At 30.7% G+C, this 24,153-nt stretch overlaps 1 protein-coding gene across 3 annotated transcripts; it reads right to left on the bottom strand.

Moving 5' to 3' along the window:
- Nucleotides 1–861: 861 nt before the first annotated feature.
- On the bottom strand, nt 862–9,043 carry LOC149537959 (ethylene-responsive transcription factor ERF039-like). Of its 3 annotated transcripts, none has more exons than XM_089799367.1 (2): nt 8,299–9,043; nt 862–1,365 (listed from the first exon to the last, which is right to left on the bottom strand). In XM_089799367.1, the coding sequence occupies exon 1, from the start codon at nt 8,883–8,885 to the stop codon at nt 8,406–8,408; it is 480 nt and encodes a 159-aa protein (XP_089655493.1). In that variant the 5' UTR covers nt 8,886–9,043; the 3' UTR covers nt 862–1,365; nt 8,299–8,405. The 3 variants fall into 3 exon arrangements, with proteins under 3 accessions (XP_089655493.1, XP_089655494.1, XP_089655495.1); XM_089799368.1 differs by lacking the exon at nt 862–1,365 and adding an exon at nt 4,431–5,899; XM_089799369.1 differs by lacking the exon at nt 862–1,365 and adding an exon at nt 4,431–4,763.
- Nucleotides 9,044–24,153: the final 15,110 nt, after the last annotated feature.

Here is a 24,153-nt window from a genome sequence, read left to right as displayed (position 1 = left end):
GAGAGGTAATGAAGCAAAGGATTTGTATGACTTTAATTCATATCTTCTATTCTTTATTAAAATGATGATAACTATATGATTAGTGAAAGTAGGTGTCTGACTAAAAATGTTGGTTATATATATTTTTTAAATTTGACTTCAAATGTGCTCAATTAGAATTCTTTTTTCATATTTGAGTTAAAAATTCCATTGTTATAGAAATTTTTTCTTTTGTTCTTACCTTTATTTGTGTGCTATGTTAAAATGATGCCAACCTTTATTTAATTAAGTGACCAAGAAAAGTAGGTACTTTTCTATAAAATTGTTGGTTAGATTTTCAAGTTAAGACCCTATAATACACATTTAATAAAACCATATACTTATAATTTCAACTATTCTGAACTAGAATGATGACAATCTTGACATAAGAAGAGGCTAGATTTACAAGTAAACTTATATTGGTCCTAACCTATAGATATTAGTCCTCTAGTGAAGCTATATTTTTACATATTCAATATATTTTTACAAAAATTTATGCATACTTTTACTTTTGTGCTGCATTAGAATGATGATGTGCTTTATTTAAATGACCAAGAAAAGCAAATGGCTTACTAAAATGCCTGGCTAGATTGTCCCATTTTTAATCCATATATACAAGTTCAATGAATTTTTTTTTCTTACATTAAACAAACTTCATTAAAATATCAATGATCATATGACAAGCACCTTATTTTTAATGAGCCACAAGTTTAGTTTATTACTATTGATTTCCTTATTCAAATGACAAATCATAGTCATCATACATAGGAATAGACTTCACAAATATTCATCATGAAGATATTAGTAGACTGTAGCATCACCATGGGTGGTGTACAATAATGCTAGGGAATAAGAGCCTCATCTTTAATGTGCATTTCTGACTTTTGATCTAAAAGCATACATACATGTATATGTTATGAAATACAAGGAGGACATATGAATATTACAGGTAGTATGTTAGTTTTTAGAAATCAAGTAAATGATTGGGAAACTATATCCTTATAGAAACAATGATCAGCATTAGTTCCATAACTTCATACTAAAAAGAGGAACCATAGTATAGTTAGTGATGACTATTCTTATTCTAAAACCAAACCAAACTTGAGTTTGAATTATAAGACAAAGGTAAAAAATGAATCTCACTATCTCCACACTAACATTGGTGGATTTTATTATTAGTAATGTTGATAAGCATGGTATGCATTTCTAATTATTAAGTGACACCCACACATGCCTCTCTAGTCTTAAGAATATGAATATTCCAAATGACTTTGACTTTGAAAAATGAGATTAACTAAGAAATATTTTTGTCCTCCATGCAATGACAATGCACCTCCTTATTCGTCTCTGCATCATTGTAGATGCCACTATAAGTTCAAATCAAATGATGTTAAACATGCAATCTATATTTGTTATAAGCATTGTTTTTCTCAACATCCCTATTGGTTAGAATCCATGGATAATATTAGAGAGGAAATTCCAATGAAGAGACAAAAAGGAAGACCAAAAATGCCAATTTCCAGAATGAATAAAGACAAGATGAACTGATGCAAACAAAAATAATGCTAACATGAAATGAGATAAGGTGGCAGAAAACTCTAATTACCAGTTGGATAAAGGGGAGAAACTCCAAGAAGAATGCAATATCTTTCCTCTAGCTTATAGAACAAAGTTTAGAAGCATTAGAGTGCCTCAATGGGCTAAATGGAACAACTAAACAACATACGATTCCTTCTAAGTAACAATTATACAAGGATCTATTTTAGATAATAGTACATCCTTGGGCTGTACTCCAACAAAAATCATATGAAAGGTCAAGCAATATATTCACCATTCATTACTAAGTAAAAGCTTTTGATTTATTTTTTTATCCTATTTTAATAAGCTATAGAGAACTTGGTAAATTTAAACAAAGTGTATGACAATTTATACTTGTTCCCCTTAGTCTCCTTTCCCTAAAAACAAACAAATCAAACAATTTTGCTCAATTGAAAAGGATATGGCAACAAATAATTTAAAGTTATATCCACAATAACCAAGATATCAAACTAATACTTGCACCTTTGAAGGGTGGAAGGGTTAAGCTGATAGTCTTCTATACTTTTCATGATGTTCATAAATAATTGTTAATATAAATTCTCCCTATCTACTTCCCTACCCCATATTTTTAATGATACTTATTGTTGAGAAAATAATTTAAATTAAAAATTTCAATAAAATTTGATTGGTATTGTAAAATGATTTTTTTTATCATGTTTAATTTATTAATATTATTATTATTTACTTTTATAGGATATTCATTTATATACTTCATCCATATGGTCCAGCGTTAAGAAAATACTTTAGTTTACTTTTTTTGTAGGGTGATAAAAAAAGAAGATAAAGAATCCTAATATGAATCAAAATCATTGTTAACAGTATGTTTAGGGAAGGGATTATAATTATCATTAGGATTAGGATCTAGTTTAGAAGTATAATTAGGCTTAGGATTAAAGTTATGATTAGAATTTGGATTGGGTTTAGATGTGGTTAAAGTTAAGGTTGTGATTATTATTACAATCAAGGTTTATGTTATAATTGAGATTATGGTAGGAATTAGGTTTAAGATAATAGTTAATATTCTATTTAGGAACATGGTTTACATCATGGTTAGAGTAGAGGTTAGGGTTGGTTAGTGTAGAATTAGGTTGGATGTGAAGGTTATTAGTTAGTTAGTTTTACTATATCTTTAGGTTAGAGATAAAATTATAGTTATGGTTTAACGGAAATATTATTGTTAAAATTAAGCTTTACATCATGGTTAAGGATACATTGAGTATTTAGATTAGACATAAGATTAGGACTTAGGTGTATGGCATGCACTTGATTAGGATTCTAGAGTATATGTTATTATTAGAGTTAGGATTTTGGGTATAGTTAGCACAAGGCTTATTAATATTATTAGAGTTAGGGTTTATAACTATAGTTTAGTTAGGGATAGAATTAGGCTTATGATTCAACAATATTAGCGTTAGTGTTTAATTATGAGTAAGCTTTAATTAGGGTTATACATTTTTTTCTAGGATTCAATTAAGAATATCTCTTCAATAAGTTTAGAGTCAAATATAGGTTTACATTTAATTATAATTAGATTAAGGTTTGATTTTGACTAAGGGTTTAATTAGGGATAGGATTAGGTTTCAATTTGTGTTAGATCAGGGTTAGGATATATCTATTAAAAAATTGACAATATAATTTTGGATTAAGATAATGGTTTATACCTATATCTAAAAAATTACTAATACAATAGATTAGGATTTAATTTAGATTTTAGTGTAAGTGTGTGGATTAGATTTAAGATTTAAACTTTATCAAGTGAATCTATTTTTCATCCTAGATGAGAGTTGATTTTGGAAGGAGGCAAAAGATCAATTATGGCTACGGTTCATTTTTGTTATGGTTAAACAATGCTTAATATTAGGGTCATAGTTCATTTATCAAGATTGATTATTATGACTTAATGATCATCTATAACTTCCCAGTGTATAATCACATTGATTCAATAATATACTAAAGACTATATGTAATAGAAAGAAAGAAACATTTAAATTCTTTTTATAACGATAGTTTTCTTCAAATTAAGAAGTCAATGAAATGAAAATAATAAATATTTAAAAATAATAATTTATTAATATTAAAAATATGAAAGAATAATTGTGGCATAATCTTAATTTATTTAGGTACTAAAATTTTAGAAATGTAATAGATTTGAGAATCATGGAAATATCTTAATCCTTCTTATTGATATTTGTAATCACATAATCACAATGGTGATTAATTGCACCACTTAAAGTAATAGAATTAAAGTAGAAACTTCTTATTTTTCTTCCCATTAAAGTTTTGATGAAATAAGTTTATAAATAGAAATAAAATCTTACAAATCTATATGAAAGATTGTTTGTAATAATAATAAATGCGCAACTTCAATTTTTTGGTTTGGTAGGGAAAGTTTATAGGTAAAACAATCATCATGGTCTTTCCTTTACCAAATATAAGTATACATTTCACATAATACACAAAAATATTTTACCATATTAAACAAGAATTGAAATATTAAAATTATATGAACTATTAATTTTATTTCCACAACCAACCGTTTCAAATTTTTAACATTAACAAAGAAAAGCTATCAGCATAATGTATTCCTTTTGTTTTATGCAAGTTGCATTGTTTTGGGTTTCTATTATCACTATTGCGATCTAGAAGAAAATTTTAAAGGAGCTATAGATAATTTATTCAGTCATATAGATTTATAACACTTTAAGTTTGGAATAATATATTCTCAAAATAGTTAAGAAAATGCAATTATGAGGTGCAGCATATGGAAATTGAATAGTAGAAACTCAAGGGAAAACAATCATTGGAACCTCCACTTCAGAGAGAAATGTTAGTGGTATTCTTGTCCATATTATAGATTAAAAATCCTCCTATTTGTGTGCATGGAATGGAAACAAGGATCTAGAGTTGATCCAGAAAACTTTGCTAGTTCTTTCTAGCTCATGCTTGTCTGGTGTATGGGCATGTAGAATATTCAATGTATGAAGGCCCATGGTCTATTCCAAACAACTCTTCTAAGGACTACAGATTACAAAATTGATAAAAGTGGAAGCTTGCAAACAAATACACAAGAATTATAAGAAATGGAAACACAGAAAAAGCATGCACTATCCTTGCCCTGCCAAAATATGGAAACATAGACCATTCATCTGCAATGATGATAGGATACCACCTCACATATTAGGCTCCCAATACAATTCAATGTTTAGAGGAATTTACAAAAGAATTACTAATTGTGCCCAAAAATTTTCTACAATTTTTCAATTTTGACAGCATTCAACACCATTGAAAAGTCAAATTTTTTGACAAAAGTCCCATATGAAATAAGCCTATCAGCTTAATAAATAAAAAATTAGAAATTGAATTTCCTACAACCCACCCTATAATCTAAATCTATCCAGAAAAGAAAAACAACAATAGATGTAAAAAAAAACCTACCGACCACTAATCTTAGGGAGAACACTAGTCATTGGTTCGTGAAACCATTACAGTGGACAAACTTTTTACATTGAGGAATGAAATTACTAGGTAAGCTAACAATAATATCATGACGTAAAACTACAAAAAAATCCACAATTTATACCTTTTTCTTCATTTTTCAGATCTCTCACAACACACAAATGTATTCAAAGACATCCATACAAGCTAACCTCAAATTTTTCAAATAATTGAAACAGTATTGGAATCAGTACAAATGCTTTGTTGGAAGAAAAGAAAAAATAACGAAATTCAAAAAATGAAAATTAAGAAATCAATCATCGGAAATATGGGAGGGGAAATTACCTACCCTACATTTGTTGTTGGTTTCTATTAAAAATGGATGATTTCAATGGAGTATTATTATGTAAAGAATAATCCCTACATTCTATATTTAGAAATCAAGGAGATAACAACCTATCAAACTAAACTTTCCAGAAAGGAGTACATAACCAAGTGTTAGGCATGCAATCTATACATGTATGCAAACTCTCCTAGCATAAACCAAACACATTGAAGGGAAGTAGAGGGTTGAGCTACCAATTTATTTTCTTTAAATTTTTTGTGTAGTTAAATTAAAAGGCCACTAAGAGAAAGAGGAACTACTAATGAGAAAAAAAGTAAAAAATTGTGAAAAATACGTTTAATAGAAAATACTATTAAGATCATAGGATAAAATTAAGACCCTTGTTTCCAAATTATAGATTAATTATAAAATAAGCACCTGAAAACTGTAGTCCCCGCCTTAAGGGAAGGGATTAATAATAGATATTGGGGCATGATAATTCTTTTGATACTTCGTTTAATCCTGTAGAGATAAAGGGAAATAAACATTTTAATGTCCATTATTGATTATGATGGATCAATTGAAATTAAGTATGAACTATTCTTGTAATTAAATAACCTAATTAAAAACATGTAAAGAGATTAGATCAATCACAAACATAGTCTATTAAACCAAAGTTTTATGCATATGCAAGAGTTTGAAATCCTATAATATGGAGGAAAGAAGATTTTGAAAAATAAAATAGGACACAAAAATAAGTAAAAATAAAATAAAATTGTGATTTGTACGATTTATTCATAGACAATCTAAGCATCACAAAAATAGTGGCCACTAATGTAAATTTTGATGGTCTACCTAGTGAAATAGTATTCCTTAATTGTAGACAAATGATCCGAAAAAATAATCCTCCAAACCAAAAAAGAAAAGAAAAGAATATATTTCCTACCAATCCTTCATGTTGTAACAATATTGCATCATCTCTATTTTAGCTACAATTTGAGTTCCACAATCCTTTGTTACTTTGTTGAGTTTGTAATCATATCACGTGAGCAAGAACTTGAAAAAAAATGCAATCATTCACTATTGGCATTGCTTTCCCCCAAATTCTAGCTAATGTTGCTATCATTCTTTGTAATATGAAAAGGACTACGCATAAATTGACTAAGGATTGAAAACATGAGAGTTCTATGTCTAGTATTAAGTATTAAGTACAAAAGTAAAGTTTTTTCTTAAACCTCCACCTATTCCTCCCCATACACATTTCATAACACTCTCAAAGAATGTGCCCTTGTAAGTTGCTTAGTGTCCCAATCTTTTAAGATATTTGTCATTTCTAGGACTTTTCTTAATTTCTCAATAGAATAAATAAAAATACCACCAGAACAATGCACTTAGCCAATGAAAAAATAGAAATAAAATAATGAAAATCCACTTTAATAGGAAAATGTAGAAGAAGCTTAGGTTAAATGGTTGATGCACGATTTTCAAAACCTTAACTAATACATAAAATGCAATCAAACTTTAGTCTTCTGGCTTATGGCAGGGGCTGATACTAATAAATAAAACTTAAATAATAGTCTCTCTATCTCTCTGTCGCTCTCCCACTCCCCCTCTCCCTAATGAAAAAATAAAGAGGATATCTCAATGTTCTCAAATATAGTACAATTAGTTGTGGAAGATGTAATAGATTTGTCCTTGTACAAAAAGTAACAAATAATAAATAAGTAATATACAATGATTTAATGTAAGTTTTTTCATTATGTAATTTTTTTTACTATTTATTTATTACTATTTCTAAATTCTTCTTTCCATAATATTCAAATTCTATAATAATTAATAAAAACAAATGGGTACTTTTGTACTTGTGTGTTTTGATAATAAAGAATAAAGTTATTAATTAACATTTATAATACTTTTGGATATTATTGTTTTTGAAAAAACAAGATAACCTATGATCTTATGATCAAAAGATTAAAATAATTACAAAATATCTATTCAACAATTAAAATGTTCAAAGGATGATCTGAATGCTATCACTAGATCAAAATTAAGCATTTAATACTAAATGTAATCTATTACAATTCTATTCCAAAAGATTTTCTATATTAAGTAAAATAGATTAATTTAAGTTTTCTTTCTATATTTCATTGCACTCATGCAATGTTTGTCACCTAAAAGAAAATTGAGTAATAGTTTATATTAATAATTTTAATCTATAATTCATTACCCAAATTTATGATGTCAAACAGACAAATTTAAGATATTTTCACTGGTTAGCACTTTTTAAACCAATTTTTATTATTTATATATATAATGAATTTTTCATGTCACTCCTTAATTTTATAATTCTGTAAGAAAAACTCTCATGTCCAAAAATGTTTTAAAAATAACATAACAAACAGAAGAAAAATAACTACCAAATTTGGATTCCTATTTTAACACAAAACATTGAATTTATATTACTATGATTTCTTTTAAATTTTCTTCTAAAATCAAGGAGTATAGTTTCAATCTACAGTCCACCATAAATAACTACCAAATTTGGATTCCTATTTGAACACAAAAAATTGCATTTTTCTCACTCTGATTTCTTCTAAATTTTCTTCTGAAATCAAGTGTAATAGTTTCAATCTATAGTCCGCCATCAAAAATTCACTGGACTCTAAATCACGAGTAATTTCACTTTAATTAACTTTTGAAACTATAGTCCAGCAGCCAAATTCATGGAGTCAGTCTTTCACAATATTTTGGCTCTTCTATATACCAGTTGAAAGAACAGTTCTACTTCCTAAAACTCAAAAACTAGTTCACGTACTACTGGTGGAAAGTCTGATATTTTATTAAAACCCTAAAGAACGAAAAATTCTTGCATATACAGTGTAAAACAAGTAGGTATTCACAATAGATACAAGCACGCTTACCTTGCTTTGGTAAAGACTCTGCTTGTCTTTAGACTGGACAGAATGCCTAGGATCTATATTGAGATCATCTGCAAAACTCTGCAACAAAATTCCCCAAATTCCTCAATTTATTGTAAAGCCAATCTTAGCTCCAAATCCATAGAGCCAGCCCAAGATGTGGGTCTTTTCCACTTCGCTTCATCATCTCTTGCAACTCCATGAATAACACTTTCATCATCTGCAAACACCTTCGAAGAAGAAGTTTCATAGCAGCCACGAGCCGCCTCTGCAGCCGCCAACTGAATATCTCTTGGATCCAACGAACAAGGGCGAGGTAAAGTGTGTGCAAGCTCTGGAAAATTAAGCAAAGCATTTGTTCCCTTTAAACTGAGAGCCGCTACGTCATGAGCTCGAGCGGCTTTCAGTGGAGAATCGAAAGTCCCCAACCATATTCTTCGCTTGTTCTTTGGCTGCCTGATTTCAGATACCCATTTTCCCCAACTCCTCCTACGAATTCCTCTGTAATTCTTCTTCTGCTCGCCTCCTTCTTCTTCTTCTTCTCCTTCTCTTATCAACAACTGTTTATCCTTCTCTTCCATTTTGTCCATTCACGCATGCAATTGTTTATGTCTTATCTAATAATTTTTGGGTATGGATTCTAACACAAAATATCAAGTCTCGGAATGGGTAAAGTTTACCTAACGATGAAAAGAGCGATGAGTTAGGCAATGGTGACGGATTGCCTGGTGTATTTACTATGATTCTTCGGAAGGTAGAATGTATTTTTTGAGCGTCGGTGGTGATATTGATGGACTGGTCATAGATTAAAGGGACACGTGGTGTAAAAAATGAATGGCTATAAAAAAGTGTCGGTAGCAGGAAGCGGATGTTAATGTCAGTGAGAGGTCCCCGCAGGAAACTGAAGGCTTCAAACGTCGATTGATGTTGGATATTAATCGTGCTGGTTACATAGTGCACTCTCCAGTGCCACCGGTCCAATCCAAGGTTCAATATCAATTCTATCTTATGTGCAGATCTTTTTATTCTTTAGTTTTTTTTTTGGATTTTTATTTTATTTTAATTTGAAGTGTTCGTATTCTTTATTGGGAACGCTTCATATTAATCATTTTAGGTACATAAAAAGTTTAGCTAATGAGTATTATAAGTTTTAACAATTTTAAAAAAAGAAGATTATTTGATATGGATGATTCAACATTTGTTTGATAGATTGGTCTTTTATTGGGATGTCAAATTATTGAAAATCATTATAAATTTTATTGTTACAATGAACAATACAAATTCAATAGGTGAGTTTGGTAGTGCCTCTCTCACTGATGATTTGTCAAGATTGAAGTGGGTTTCTTCAAGATGATGAATAAATTGAATATTTTGGAAATGAAGAATCAGATTGCTGCAAGCAATGTTCAATGTACAATATACCCCTAAGAAGGTTGAAGTGATGTAAACAAATTGTAGTTTGAATATGCAAGGTTATAACTTTACATGGAAGAAAATGCATTACAAGTGAAGTTGTTTATTATATGTACATAATTTTTTCTATTTCTATTATATGCTTCTAATAGAAGCACTTGTGGTGTATTTTGAAATGTATCCTTATAGTCTCAAAATATCTCCTTCTTATAGTAAAATTCCATCATAATTTTTTTGTTTCTTATAATGCTCAACATAGTCAACATGGGTCTATAATAACATTGAGCATAGCACAAAGAGCTAGGTCTAGCTTTGCACCTAGGATTTCAAGTTTGGAATGGGATCTAGAGGATGCTTCAAATGAGGGTTAAGATTCAATTGGGATTTTTCCTTTTTGTTGGTCTCTTGTTTTCAAAGGGGGTTGCATGGGTGTTGTGGGTGGGGGATGTGTGCCTCATCTACCACTAGCTATTATCCATTTTTTTGTGATTTATTTGGCAAAATGCATGATGGAATGCAAATTTATTAACTGATTTTGAGGTGGAAGACAAGTGTTGTTGGCTTTCTTCTATGTTAGAACTAGTGTAGCTTTCCCAAAAGGACTTTCGTGTAGTTTGCAATGCATTTTTGCCATTTTTTTCTTATAGGAGATAGGGTTTGTTGTAGAGACAACATTGCTATTGAAGAATATGGTAAAGTTGGAGAGGAGATTTTTCCTCTAGGGAATGAAAGTTTGGTTGTTTCTTCTTTTGATGACAATGGTTGCAATTCAAGGGGGCATTTTTGTTTGTTATGAGTTAGTTTAGTTGCCAAAAGAGTTCTTCTACCTTCTGTGATATTATGTAGATTATGTTGGGCTTGACTAGAGCAGTTTCAAAGAAAGAGGGTTTCACTCCACTAGTGTTGGTTGCAACACTTCTTGGCATGACTCTTGTTATGAGGTGTCAAGTATTGAGAAAGGTTGGTTGTCTATGGTTGGAGGTAGTATGGTAAAAATATCATCTGTAGAGTTTGATTAGACAGAATTGGAAAGGTTATTTGTGATGAATCTTTTGCTTTTGTGCATGAGTTAAAACCATAGTTTCCTAGGTAGATGAATCATTGGAGGTAGTGTGGTAGTGGTTTCATATATAGAGTTCAACTAGATCCAAATGGAAAGGTTATTTGTGATAGATCTTTAGCTTTGGTAGTGGAGTGAAAACTAATGTTTTCTTGCAATTCCTTTGTTGTTCTTCTCTTGTTATGGATATTGGTTGTTTAGGCTCCTCTTGCAGATATTGGAACCATCTAGGAGTTTTCTATCATTGTAACCTAAAGAAATGTATATTGGATTCTTTCTTGTACATCCTATTTTCTTTCCTAGAGTGGTGGAGCTCTTCCCTCTTAAGGATGTGAGTTATCCTATTTTTATGAAAATAGTATGGTTTTTATCCTTTGGTGGTGTTCTAGTTAGAGATCTCCAATAGTGTTGTTGTTCAATGAAACTTCGGGAATGATGTTCGATTGGGTGGAGAACTTAAGGGATATTGGTGTTTTTTTTAAGTGGCCTTCTATTTCTTCTCTTCCTTTTTTAGATGCTAGTGGTGATCCCTTTTAGGGACTATGTTTTGAGGGTTTGTAGATCCCTTTCTATTTTGAAAGACTAGTGTCTATAGGGTTTTTATTTCTATATTTTGGAGCATAAGAGATTTTATGTTTTCTTCTCTTTGTGTTGTTCTATTTAGAGTACTATTCCTCCCCTTTGAGTTGGTCTATTTTCAAGTTACTATCACAAGAAATAATGTTTTCACTTTTGGGGTTTGTTATTTTTAATGTTTTTTGTAGTGGTAGTAAGGATGCTATTAATTTTAAAGGGTATTTTTTGGTTGGAAAGACATGGTGTTTTTGGAAGGCTTTGAAGATCTAGTATACTTAGGAAAATACTTAAGGGTTTGGGGTCCTTCTGAAAACCCTACAAGGTTTTTGGTTCCTTTCAAAAACCCATTGCACTTCTCGTTGGAAGCATATTTCTAGCTAAGCTTTCATTCCTTGATCTATTGTAAAGATCTTGATGGTGTTATAGGTTACATGATTTTACCAATCGCTATTTCTTTTAATAAAATGAAATAATTCATCATCGATCACAAGAAGTTTAAAAATAATATTCATTTATTTTTAGTTTGTTTAAATTTATCAAACTAAATAAGTGATTCAACTACTAATATTACCTTCATAGTTTTCTTAAAACTTAATGATGTGACATTCCCAATTTATTTTAATTTTATCATGAAGCCTCCATCTTGTTACATGTTTATTAAACTAGGTCTTATTTTAAAATTAAATTGTTATTAAGATTATTCACTCCTAAATAATTAATTTACTTATAGTAGAGTAAACTGTAGTCCTTTATGTTTTTACACTATATCTATGTCCCTACTTTTGTGTTTCATTTCCTAGATCATACTAACCATATTTGGGTTGTTATAAAGTAAAGTCCACCAAGATAACTAGGGGATGAATCACTTACCAAATTCAGAAAAATCCTATTAAAATTATAAATTCTAAAACATATAATCAACAAGTGCAACAACCATAAGAAGATAACCATACACAATAACATTAGATTTGTTAACTAATGAAACCCTTGATTAGAGGGAAAACCCCACTAGGGATGGTACCCACTAAATGATGTACTAATATATAAGCTCCTTGTAAGAGGATGGACCATGTTATGATTTACTTAAATAAATTCAATACATATATGTCCCTATTACAAGACTTTCAATCCCTCTTAGGAGATTCCAACCATGTTGGGAGTTATGGAAGGAAAAAGGACCCACTATCCAAATAGCTTAATGGGCAAGATCACTAAACTCACTAGCCAACTAGCCTTAGTAATATCCCTTGCAGAATAATATCAATAAACAACTTTCCACAACAACCTCTTTGCCAGATATAGTCTCTTTGTTAACTCCTTATGCCCTAAATGCACCAAACCCTTCTCTAATATCAAGATATTTAATATCACATTCACTCGATCTCACAACCAAGTTCTCTCAATCGTATTACATACATTTTTCTTACAAACAACGATAAAATATTTCCTTTATAAATCAATTCCTTAAACTAAGTATTGAATCAACTTTAAGACTTTCACAATTAATAATTAATATAGGAACACATTCACATAATACAATACACCTTACATTACATCTTTTTGTAATTACATAACACTGTCAGTTCACAGTCTTCACAATCCTTTAGAACTGTAACATTGGACTTAGTGTGATAAATCACACTATCATTATTATGTCTTCTACCTTTGTCCAACTGTGCTTAACCATATTCTATCTCTATTAGGAGATATAATCAAAACAATAGTAACCTATTCTCAAAAACTCTTCCCAAAAATTGTCTTTAGTAAGTCTTGAATAATTGTCAACCATCTCCATCTTTCCTCATGCTTACTTAACCACATAATTATGATACTCTATAGAACATATCCTCAACTACACATGTACTCATCTTGAATTGTCAAACCTCATTATCTCAACCTCTATAGAACTACTTTGTCACTCTTCACAAAATCATTAGTATGTTGACAGAAGCACAATCATGAATATAACACACTATCATGCTAAGAATCTCTCCAATGATCCAAAAATTCTAGGATACTCGCTCATAGTCTAATATCATTAGAATTCATTCTAAAAATCTCCCCATTTGGCATTGATGACAAAAAATAAGATGGAAAACATCCAAGCTCCATGAATACCAAATATATGTCTTTGTTAAAACTACTCCACTATACTCTTTCTTTTCAAATCCTCTTCATGAATCAAATCTAAATTGAGCAGGAAAAATGCTTCCCCAATGATATAATTACCAATTCCATGTACCATGAGATTTTTTTCATGTACATCTTCTCCCCCATTGACACCAATGACAAAGACATCATTATGTCAATTCTATAGCAAAAGATCTTCAATAGGCTCAAGTGCCCAATGAAACTATTAAATGCTAGTTATAAAGAGTCCTTCACAACTTAGCTCAATCACACATGCTCCACCATATAGGAAGAATCAAGCATCCATTTTAGATAAAAAATAGTGCTCTGTACTACTAGACTAATGCAATCTTTACATCAACTAATCAAAAGTAGCTAAGGGCATGATCTAAAGTGTACATCTCAGGTACTCAAATATATCCTTCAACAGCTTTATAAATATATCTTCTATCTATTCTTTTTTATTGATATACTCTAATTTGATTTCTTTCTCTATCAAATCAAAACCTTCTAGATTCTCAATGTAAACTTCTTCCTCAAGTTCTCCATTTAGAAGTGCTAATTTGACATCCATCTGATACACTTTGAATTTATTGTTAGCCACAAGAGCCAAAAACATTCTAACTACATCTATTATAACAATAGGTTGAAGGAATTTCTCATTATTTACAACATCTTGCTATGAATAATGTTTACATAGAAGTCTTTCATTATTTATCACAACCTCACCTTGTTCATTCATCTTATTTCTCAAAACCAATTTAGTTAATAAAACATTCTTGTCCTTGGGTCTAGGAACTAGTTCCCATGTATCATTCTTATCAACTTTATCTTTAATTCTTCTCTTATGGATTTTATCCAAAAACTATCTTTACTAGACTCATCAGCAATCTTAGGTTCTACTTGTGAAATCAAATATATTTCTTCTCTTTGTACCTTATTCCCTACCATCACTCATTTGTCCTTACTACCAATTGGTAAAGTTCTAGCCTCTATTAGATTGATTCAACTTGATATACTTTATTGTTATTGGTAATCAACATTTTCTATATATACTTATCCATGTTAAATAATATATATTATTGTATATAATACATACAAACATACGTACATACGTACGTGTGTGTGTGTGTGTGTGTGTGTGTGTGTGTGTGTGTGTGTGTGTGTGTGTGTGTGTGTATATAATATACATATTATATAATAGTATATTAAACATATGGTTATTTGTATTACTAATATATTACTATGTTAACTAGTGATGATTAACTATAGAGACATGTCTCTACATCCTCCTCTCTTAATTGTAAGCCTTGATATGCATTTGTAACACAACCAATATAATTGAAATTGTTAGTACATTTATAGCGATCATAGAAATCATCATGGTATTGGTGCCAACTACAAATGTAACAAACAATTAATGTATGTAGCCTCTAGAGGAAAGATTTATTTGAAGGGCTTTAGATTCTTTCAAGAAAATGCAATTGACAAACATAAAGCCAAATTCAATGACCACTATCGTAACTCCCTTTGTGCATGCCCAAATAGATTTTTTCATTCAAAACATGAATGAATATGTGTTGAGGCATAAAATGAAGATTAGTACCTTGAAAAGTGCCACAACTTGAAACTATTTCTCACAATATTTTGTAGCAATAGGGGACCCTTGGAATGGATATGAACATCTATCAAAGCATTGCAAATGATGATCTCGATAGAGATAATGGTTGGTGCATGTGATATTGGAGATACTTCACTTTTGTGGAAGTTGTTTTGTGCCTATTAGTATGTGTCATTTCAATCAAAATATTTTTTTAATGAAATAATAGTAAGGATATCTTTAGTAGAATATCTTGATTGCAATGATTCAGACCTTGTGAAGATTTTGAGCCAAGCCATATTAGAAACATACATGATGCCAATTTGGCACAAAGCTTTCACCTAAGTCAATTAAAATGCTAGAGGTATAAAGTAATGTGATGATATAAAAGAATAAAATTCCATCACTAGTGACCAAAGGACTAGACATGGAAAGATTAGGTAGCAGGTAAATACATAATTATGGGTAGCACATGATTTGTATTTCCTCTAGTATTGTCAGAAGGATCTTAACATCCCTTAAGTACCCATTGCTCAAAAATTTGAATATTATAAGGCACATACAACATTCTTAAGAATTACAAATCCTATACACTTTTATTTTACATAGTTTATCTTCTTGAGGTTTCATAATGAAAAATAACATTCTCCCCTCCCAAAATCGAATTCCTTAATGAATTTTTTTTTCGTATTTTCAAAATCTTGAGATAATTTAGCTTCTTATATGACTATGGTAATAACTCCACTTCCAAAATTTCTATTTCTAATTTCTCTAAATGAATGAGACCCCCAAAAGACTCTAGCAATGCTTCTAAAGAAACCTTCATCACTCTCAAGTCTCTAAGTCTACTAATGTCCAATGGAAGTCTCCTCAAACAAATGTACTCTACATAGAGCTCCTTTAGTTGATTGGATTTGTGATGTGAAGAGGTATCTTTTTCAATTCACTATAACCATTCAAATTCAAAAACACAAAATCCTAAGGTGACAAAGTAACAAACAATGAATTCAACTAAGTGTACTCAAAATATGAGGTATATCTTTCAAGAGGGCATGCTTGTAGCCTTTGACTTGGATGCAAATTTTATTTTTTAGATCAACTGTCAATGCATTTGACATTCATGATTTTAGAATCTCTTATGTTTTCTTGTTTTTCTTATGTCTGTAACTATTTCTAGAACAAACTATCCCATTACCAATAATTCTTAGTCGTGTGCCTATTTTAATAGAGAAACCAAGTCTTTCATGTCATAAGTATAGGACACCCATGTATGTTGTGATTATGTCATGACGATAAAAATATGGTGTCTAAACATATTTGTAACTGGAAATTATTAGAGTTGTCATTGTGAAATGTAACTCAAGTAGAGAAATTCAAGCCTTATCAAAACCTTCTCAAGATGGATAAAGTTAGGCTCTTGAAGAAAACATCTTTCATGATTGAGATTATGAGATCCTAAACTACCTCAAGAGGTAGTATGACACTTCTTCCAAGGCAACACAAGAGGTTAGAAGATTGATACTCAGAGGGAGTCTAAAAATACATGGTGTGAATGCATAACTTTAAAATGGGCCTACCCATGGATACATCAAGAAGAAGTACCAAATTGTCACCAGAGATTTGGAAGATTGATATCAGATTCAGAGAGAGTTCAACATGCATCCTTAGGTGGAGGGACCTCTGAGGGAGTAACTACAGAGCTTGACTTCCGAAGATGATTGTTCACAGGGAGAATTTTGAGGTGTAATCCTTTGTAAATGATATCTTGTTAATACATATTATTGTATATAATATATATGTTATCGTATATTTTAGTGTGTGTGTGTGTGTCTATATATATATATACACACACTATACATATATATATTATACAATAAGATATTATATATATGGTTATTTATATTACTAATCTATTAATATGTTAACTAGTGATAATTAACTATAGAGACATGTCTCTTCATGAAATGTATCTTGTCTTATCTTATTTATAAGCCTTCATTTGTATTTGGAACACAATCAATACAATGGAAACTATTAGTAGATTTGCAATGATCCTAGAAATCAACACCAATAATTTGATCATCAAGATGATTCTTTATTAGATTCTTATTAGGTGTCATTGTTTCAACTCTTACTTTAGCTCTAGGTTTACTCATTGGTTCTTCTCTTTGTTCAACAATTTGTATATCATTCTACAAAAATGTGTCAAAATCATAAAATAGCTCAACATTATCTTGATTAGCCTTTGGATTAGTCTCTTCATCAGAATTATAATCAAGCATTCAATATTCATTGAATTCCAAACTTCTTGTCAACCTTAACATTTGCACTCTAAACAATAGTCTTAGTTCTTTGATTAAAAGATCATTATGCTTTAGTTTTAAATTAATAACTAGGAAACATACCTTCATAACTTCTTGCTTCAGACTTACCAATATTATCTTCTCTCTTAATGTAATTCTTACTTTCAAATATTTTGAAACCCTTAACTTAACATCTAGGTCGAAACTAAAGCTAATAAATGGTCTTACTAGTATCTTGTTAGATTTCTACTCTGTTTATTTTATATACTATGGTATTAATTTCTTCTCTCAAAAATATCTTTGAAACATTGTTCTAAAAAAACATTTCTCTTGTTTCCTCTATTATTGATATATTTCTTCATTCAATTATACAATTTTTCTCACATGTCTTAGGGGTTGAAAGCTATATTTTAATGCAATTTACTTCACTTTTTTTTAAAACTCATTTGAGGTATACTCTCCACCTCTATCTCATCTTAAGAATTTAATCCTCAATCCAGATTCATTTTGTACTATATTCTTAAACACCTTAAACTTTTCAAATGCTTCAAATTTCTCTCTAATAAATACTACCCACATCATCCTAAAACAATCATCAACGAGAATCATGAAATTACCTTTTACCATAGAATATTCATGTCTTTGTACGACTAATCAAGTTTGTGTGTACTATATCCAACTTCACTAATGTAGTAAATTTATTGCTTGGAAAATAACTTTTCTTCTTCTTTACTATAGCACATCCCTTGCATATCATGTTAGTAGGCATCACAATTTTAGGAAAATCATTAATAGCAAGTGTAGTGCTGAGTTTCACAATGTTATCACAATTTATGTGAGAAACCCTCTTATGTCATAACCAACTATTGTCAACATTAGCAATTGAGCATGTCATCTTAGTAGGATTCAACTGAAAATCATTACCTCTTAATCTTTTACCAGTACCAATGAGCTTATCATCTTTATCCTTGATAATGCATATCTTTTCCTTGTATTGCAACTAATATCCATTGTCAACTAACTGTCCAACATTTAAAATATTGTTTTTTAAACCATCAGTAAAATAAATATCACTAGTTTTAGTTTTCCCATCAAGAGTAATAGATCCTATTTATTTTATGTAATAGGCTACATTATTTCCAACTCTTACAATTCCACCATCACAACTATTGAACTCAACAAATTTATTCATATCACTAGTCATATGATGTGAACAACCACTATTTATGATCCAACTAGATTTCTTCATTTCAACTTGTGACACTAAGGCCTTTTCTTTTCTAATTTCTTCTTTTTTTAGGACTTTCCTCTTTAATTGAAAAAAGTCATATTTCATCAGTTTCACTCAAGAATCTTTCAACACTAACTTCCAAATATTCATCATTTGCATAAAGATACTTTCTAGGTTTCCTAGCATTGAAATTACTCTTATACTATTTTACTCTCTTAAGGAACTTAAAAGCATAATGACCACATTCATTAAAAGTCCACCATTTAAATATTTTCTCACATTTAGGTTCTCTTCTTACAAGAAAGGCCATTCTTTCTTGAATCTATCTATCTCCTTTTGATCTTCCTCTATTGTTGCTAACATAATCTCCACTAGTACTCACTCTTCTTGTTAATGTAGGTCAAACACTTAATGCATTGAATGCAATCTCAACTCTAGGTAAATCCCCACTTTGTCTTAAGCTTATCTCACTTGATTCCAATATTCTAGGAAGAGACTATTTTAGGAACTTTTATGTGCAAGGTATAACTTCTTCAATCAGCTACACTATATACTTGTATGAAGGTACCAAATTTTTTAGGATCTTCCATACATTTTTTTCTTCATCTTTCATTCCATCACAAGCCTAAATTCCTTTAACAATATGTGATATTCTATCAAAATAGCTTCTTACAAATTCATCCTCAATCATTTTAGTTTCTTGAAATAAACATATCCAATTATGAAATGTAACCTTCTTAGCACTCTTATCACCTTCATAAGTAGATTACAAAGATTTTCAAATTTCATGTACAAAATAAAAATATGTTACCTGATTGTACTCATTTTTAGGAAGGCTTGACAAAATTTCTCCCCTAGAAAGCATATTGCACATAAAAAATTCTCTCTGAGGTTCAATGCACTTCTCAAACTTTTATTCTCCAACCACTTATTTCTTGTTGTTAGTGCTCAAACAATGTTTAGAATTCTTGCACAGAAAATTTGTCTTCATCTTCTCTTTCCAAGTGTCATAATTGGTTCCATTAAACTTCAAACTTTCTTTTATGAAATGACTCGCCATAAAGATCCTTTAGAGGTTAATATTTTCTTTCAAGGACTTCGAGCTATGATACCAATTGTTAGGAAGTAAAATCCACCAAGATAACTAAGGGGGAGGGTTAGGGTGAATTAGTTATTCAATTAAAACATTTTTTATTAACCATATTAATTATGAAACATATAACTAGTAGGTGCAAAAACTAGAAGAAGATAACCATACAAAATAAGACTAGTTTTCTAATCTAAGGGAAAACCACTATGTGGATGGTACCCAAAAAATGATGTACTAATATATAAGTTCCTCATAAGAGGATGGGCCCTATTAGGACTCAATCAAATAAATTCAGTACATTTTAGTTATTGTTAGGATACTTTGAATCCATGCGAGTAGATTCCAACCCTATTAGGAATTATGCCAACCCTATTAGGAGTTGTGGAAGATAGAAGGACCCACTGTCCAATTAGATTTAGTAGTAATACCACTGAAATCATTATTCAACTAGCCTTAGTACTATCCTTCATAGAATATACTAATAAATAAATATCCATAGTAATCTATTTTACAAATATAGTCTCTCTATTAGCTCATCACGCCTTAAGAGCACTAACTAGATCCCACATTCAAGTTCATTCACTCGCATTATATATATTTTTCTTATAGCCACAATCACACTTACAACCAAGGAAAACTAATTTCCTTTATATCAAGAGGTAAGTGCAAGGAGTTGGGTCTCACTTTTGTGCAAAAAGTGAAGTGTTTTTCCTCTTTTTTAAATTTCTTATTAGTTGATGTCGAAATTTGATTCTTTTAGAAACTGAATATAAAAATAAAATTCAAAAATAAAATTTGTAGTGTTCAAAATCTACTTTTTGAATATGTAATTTATTTTTGTACCCATATGATAGATTTTATTTGGGTATGGACCTTTAAAAACTACTTTTTCAAAATGCCTATTTCGGGACCATACCAAACTCATGTACAAACACCATAATTTGACGCAAATAAATGAATTTCTGTAAATCCTTTCAAATGAATTTACCTAACACACCAAAGGTTGATGATAATATTTTTCCTTAATTTTGAATTGAATAATTTATTATTATTAATTTTTAATTGGCTATACAAGTAATTTTTCAAACCTCTCTTGTACGGACACCATAATTTGATCAAAATTTCACTTTTAAAAAAAATATTATTTTTAACTTCAAAAGAATTGTATGTAGATTGATGAAATATAAATTAATTTAAGAGAAATCTTGAAATTAATAACTATTAAAGTTTTTGTGAACCTTGTACTTATTTTACATTTGGGTACCACCTTTGATTAAAAATAATACAAAAATAGCAAATAAAATCAAAATACTATAAAATTTATATTTCTAAAATCAGAACAGTTAGAGCTCTAATGGATTTTTGTTTTGGAATTTTTTTTGATCGAGAAGACCCTCTAAAAATTATTGCAAGGCGTGAATTTTTCAATTCAATGCCTTAGCCAAATCACGAGAGGTCAAGGCATAGGCTTTATCTCACTAGACCTATCTTGAACCAAAATCCAAGGTACGAAAAAAAAAGCCCACCCCATGCTGCAAGAAATGGGCACCCATTATTTGAAATTCAAAAAATGGGTGCCTTTTTTTTTAATGAATAGTTCCTTCCTTATATTAAAAAAAATACAATAAAGTTACATATTCACAAAAAAAGGGGCCAGGGGAAACAAGATCACCCCATGAGTTCATATAGCCATAGGCCAAAAATCAACTATTCATCAAAAAAAACTTTTAGAAAATGTCATAAAACAAAGAAATCCTCATGTTGCCATTTCAGTGACAACCAAGGGAGGAGGACCCTTATCATCATAGCCTCACTTGAGGGTGGTATGAGTAGATGGCTCAGGGGGAGCCCATCCATCATCACCAACAATATTATCTTCATCTTTCTCTCCCTCAGGTCTGTGAGGAGAAATGACTAAGTCTAGCTAGGAAAACACCCACTTGGGGTCTAAGTGAGCAAAGGACCAACCAGTAGTAGGAGCAACATGAGGAGCCATCGGGGACCACCACAAACTAGACCTCTAGGGAGGTGAGGCAGAGTAGTGCCGACCACCAGATCCTCTAGAAGAGCAGCACTGACCAAAAGTACCACCATTAGGAGAGTGGTGCAGCTAAGAGTGAGGTGTGTGCGAGTAGCGAGCATAACTACTACATCCTTAAAAATAACTATGAGGAGGATTATGGTCATCAGAGGCCAAATTTGGTAGAACATGAGCAACTGTATAGGGGGCATTTCTCCAATGAGCCAAAAGCTCTTGTAAGTGAGCCACTTCCAAAGCCACTTTATATGTTTGTACTTGAATCTACAGTATGACATTGATATAAATACGTGCTTTAGTGTACATAACCACATGAATGTCAAGTTTTTTGTTAGCATAAATGACTGCATTGTGATCTTTCCAAATGGTAAATAAGATCTCCAATTTGAAAGCATGCCATATCTGGGCGTATTTGAAGGGAATCTAAGTATTATCACCCAAAAGAACCATATGCCAAGAAAAAGGTTTTGGGTGGAAGGGATGTAAGAGATCATGGATTCATTGCCAGTAACACTAAGCCCATCTACAAAACCAAAAAATATGCAAAAAAGACTCTGGTTGACCACTGAAAGGGCAACGAGGGTCAGGAACTCCAAAGTGTTGCAGCCAAGGGTCCAAAGGCAAGCCCTGGAAAAGAATACACTAGCCAAAATGCACAATTTTGGGTTTAGTAATGGTGTGCCACACAGTGGAGATCCTATGAAAGTGGCACTTAAAATCCTCTTGAAATTTTTTTTTGAATTTTTTAGAAATGGGTACCCATTTTTTACTTTGCAATAACGAGTACCCATTTCTAAAAAAATCAATTTTTTTATTTTTTCAAAATTTGAAAACTTAAAAGTAGTATTTAAAATCTCCCCAAAAGTTAAAAAAATTGAATTTTCTAGAAATGGGTACCCATTTTTTAAAAGTAAAAAATGGGTACGCGGTTTTTGAAAAATGGGTACCCATTTTAAAAAAAAATCAATATTTTTATTTTTTCAAAATTAGGTACCAATTTTTTGAAATAAAAAATGGGTTCCCATTTTTTTAATCTAAGATTGGTACCCGAGTCTTATATGAGTGCCCGTCTTTTTAAAAATGGGTACCCATTTTTGAAGAGGTCTAATTCCGTAGAATTGACTTTCACAAAATTGCGACCCAACTTTATGCATTCACTACAAGTCCTTAAACTAATTACTAACTCAACTTTGAACTTTTCCCAATTGTAATATACAACCATATTAAGATAATATAACACATATAACATTACATCTTTTCATAATTACATAACATTGTTTTCTCATAGCCTTATCAATCTTTCACACATGTAATGTCAAACTAAGCATGATAAACCACACCATAATCATCACATATTCTAGCTATATCCATCTATGCTTAACCAAATCTATATGTGTTAGAAGATATAATCAAAACAATAGTAACCTCTTTTCAGGAATTCTTCTAGAATGTTGTCTTTAGTAAATCTCAAATAACTATCAACTTTCTTCATCTTTTCTCATGTGCAATTAAAAATATAATTAGGATACTCTATAGAACATGCCCTCAATAATGCATATCATCATCTTCAATTTTCAAACTTCATGATGTCAATCTTTTTCCAGTGCTTTGTCAATCTTCATAGAATCATTAGTATGTTGACATCAATGACAAAGACAATCATGAATGCAATACACAATCATGCTAACAATCTCCCCAATTCTCTAGCAATTTTAGGATACTCCCCAATAGTAATATTATCAACCTTCATGCTAACATGGGTCCTATAATTAAAATTATTAATTAAAAAATTATATACTAATGTGACAAAGGGCACTCCTCTCATTAACACAAAAAAACACCATAATAGAGAAATAACAACAAATTACAAAATCCAAACAATTGAAATAATATAGAAATATCTTAATATCATCTCCAATTAAATGAAATTTTAATATTTGTAAATAAGAAATGAAGATTTTTCTTTCTTGACTATTATTCCAACAAGTGAGGGGACTAATCAACTGGGTGAGTTGGACTATGAGTTGTGTTACTTCTGCCTCTTTTTCTATTTTTCTTTGTGATCAACCTTCCCAGTTATTTGATGCCTCTAAAGGTTTCCACTAGGGTGGTCCTCTCTCCTACTATCTTTTCATCACTATAGATAAGGTCTTAGGTAGATTCATTAAGTATCAGGTGTCCCTAAACTCTACTTAGGGGTGGTGATGGGGTAATGGTTTAGCTACTCTCTCTCACCTTCAATTTGTTGATGATTCTTCTCTTGCAGGACTTGCTTGGATTAAGGATGTTGAAGCTTTTTGACATACTTTGGATATTTATTCGGAGGTATCAAGCCAAAAATTTAATGAGCAAAAATATTCTATTTATTTTTTTAACATTCCTGAATCTATTCAACAAAGGATTGCTAATATCCTATA

This window comes from Cupressus sempervirens, chromosome 9 (assembly GCF_028749045.1).
Source record: "Cupressus sempervirens isolate cs-2001-9-10 chromosome 9, ASM2874904v1, whole genome shotgun sequence".
NCBI classification, from domain to species: domain Eukaryota; kingdom Viridiplantae; phylum Streptophyta; class Pinopsida; order Cupressales; family Cupressaceae; genus Cupressus; species Cupressus sempervirens.
Note: the sequence above shows the minus strand (reverse complement) of the source record. Positions and strands in the feature narration are given on the sequence as shown.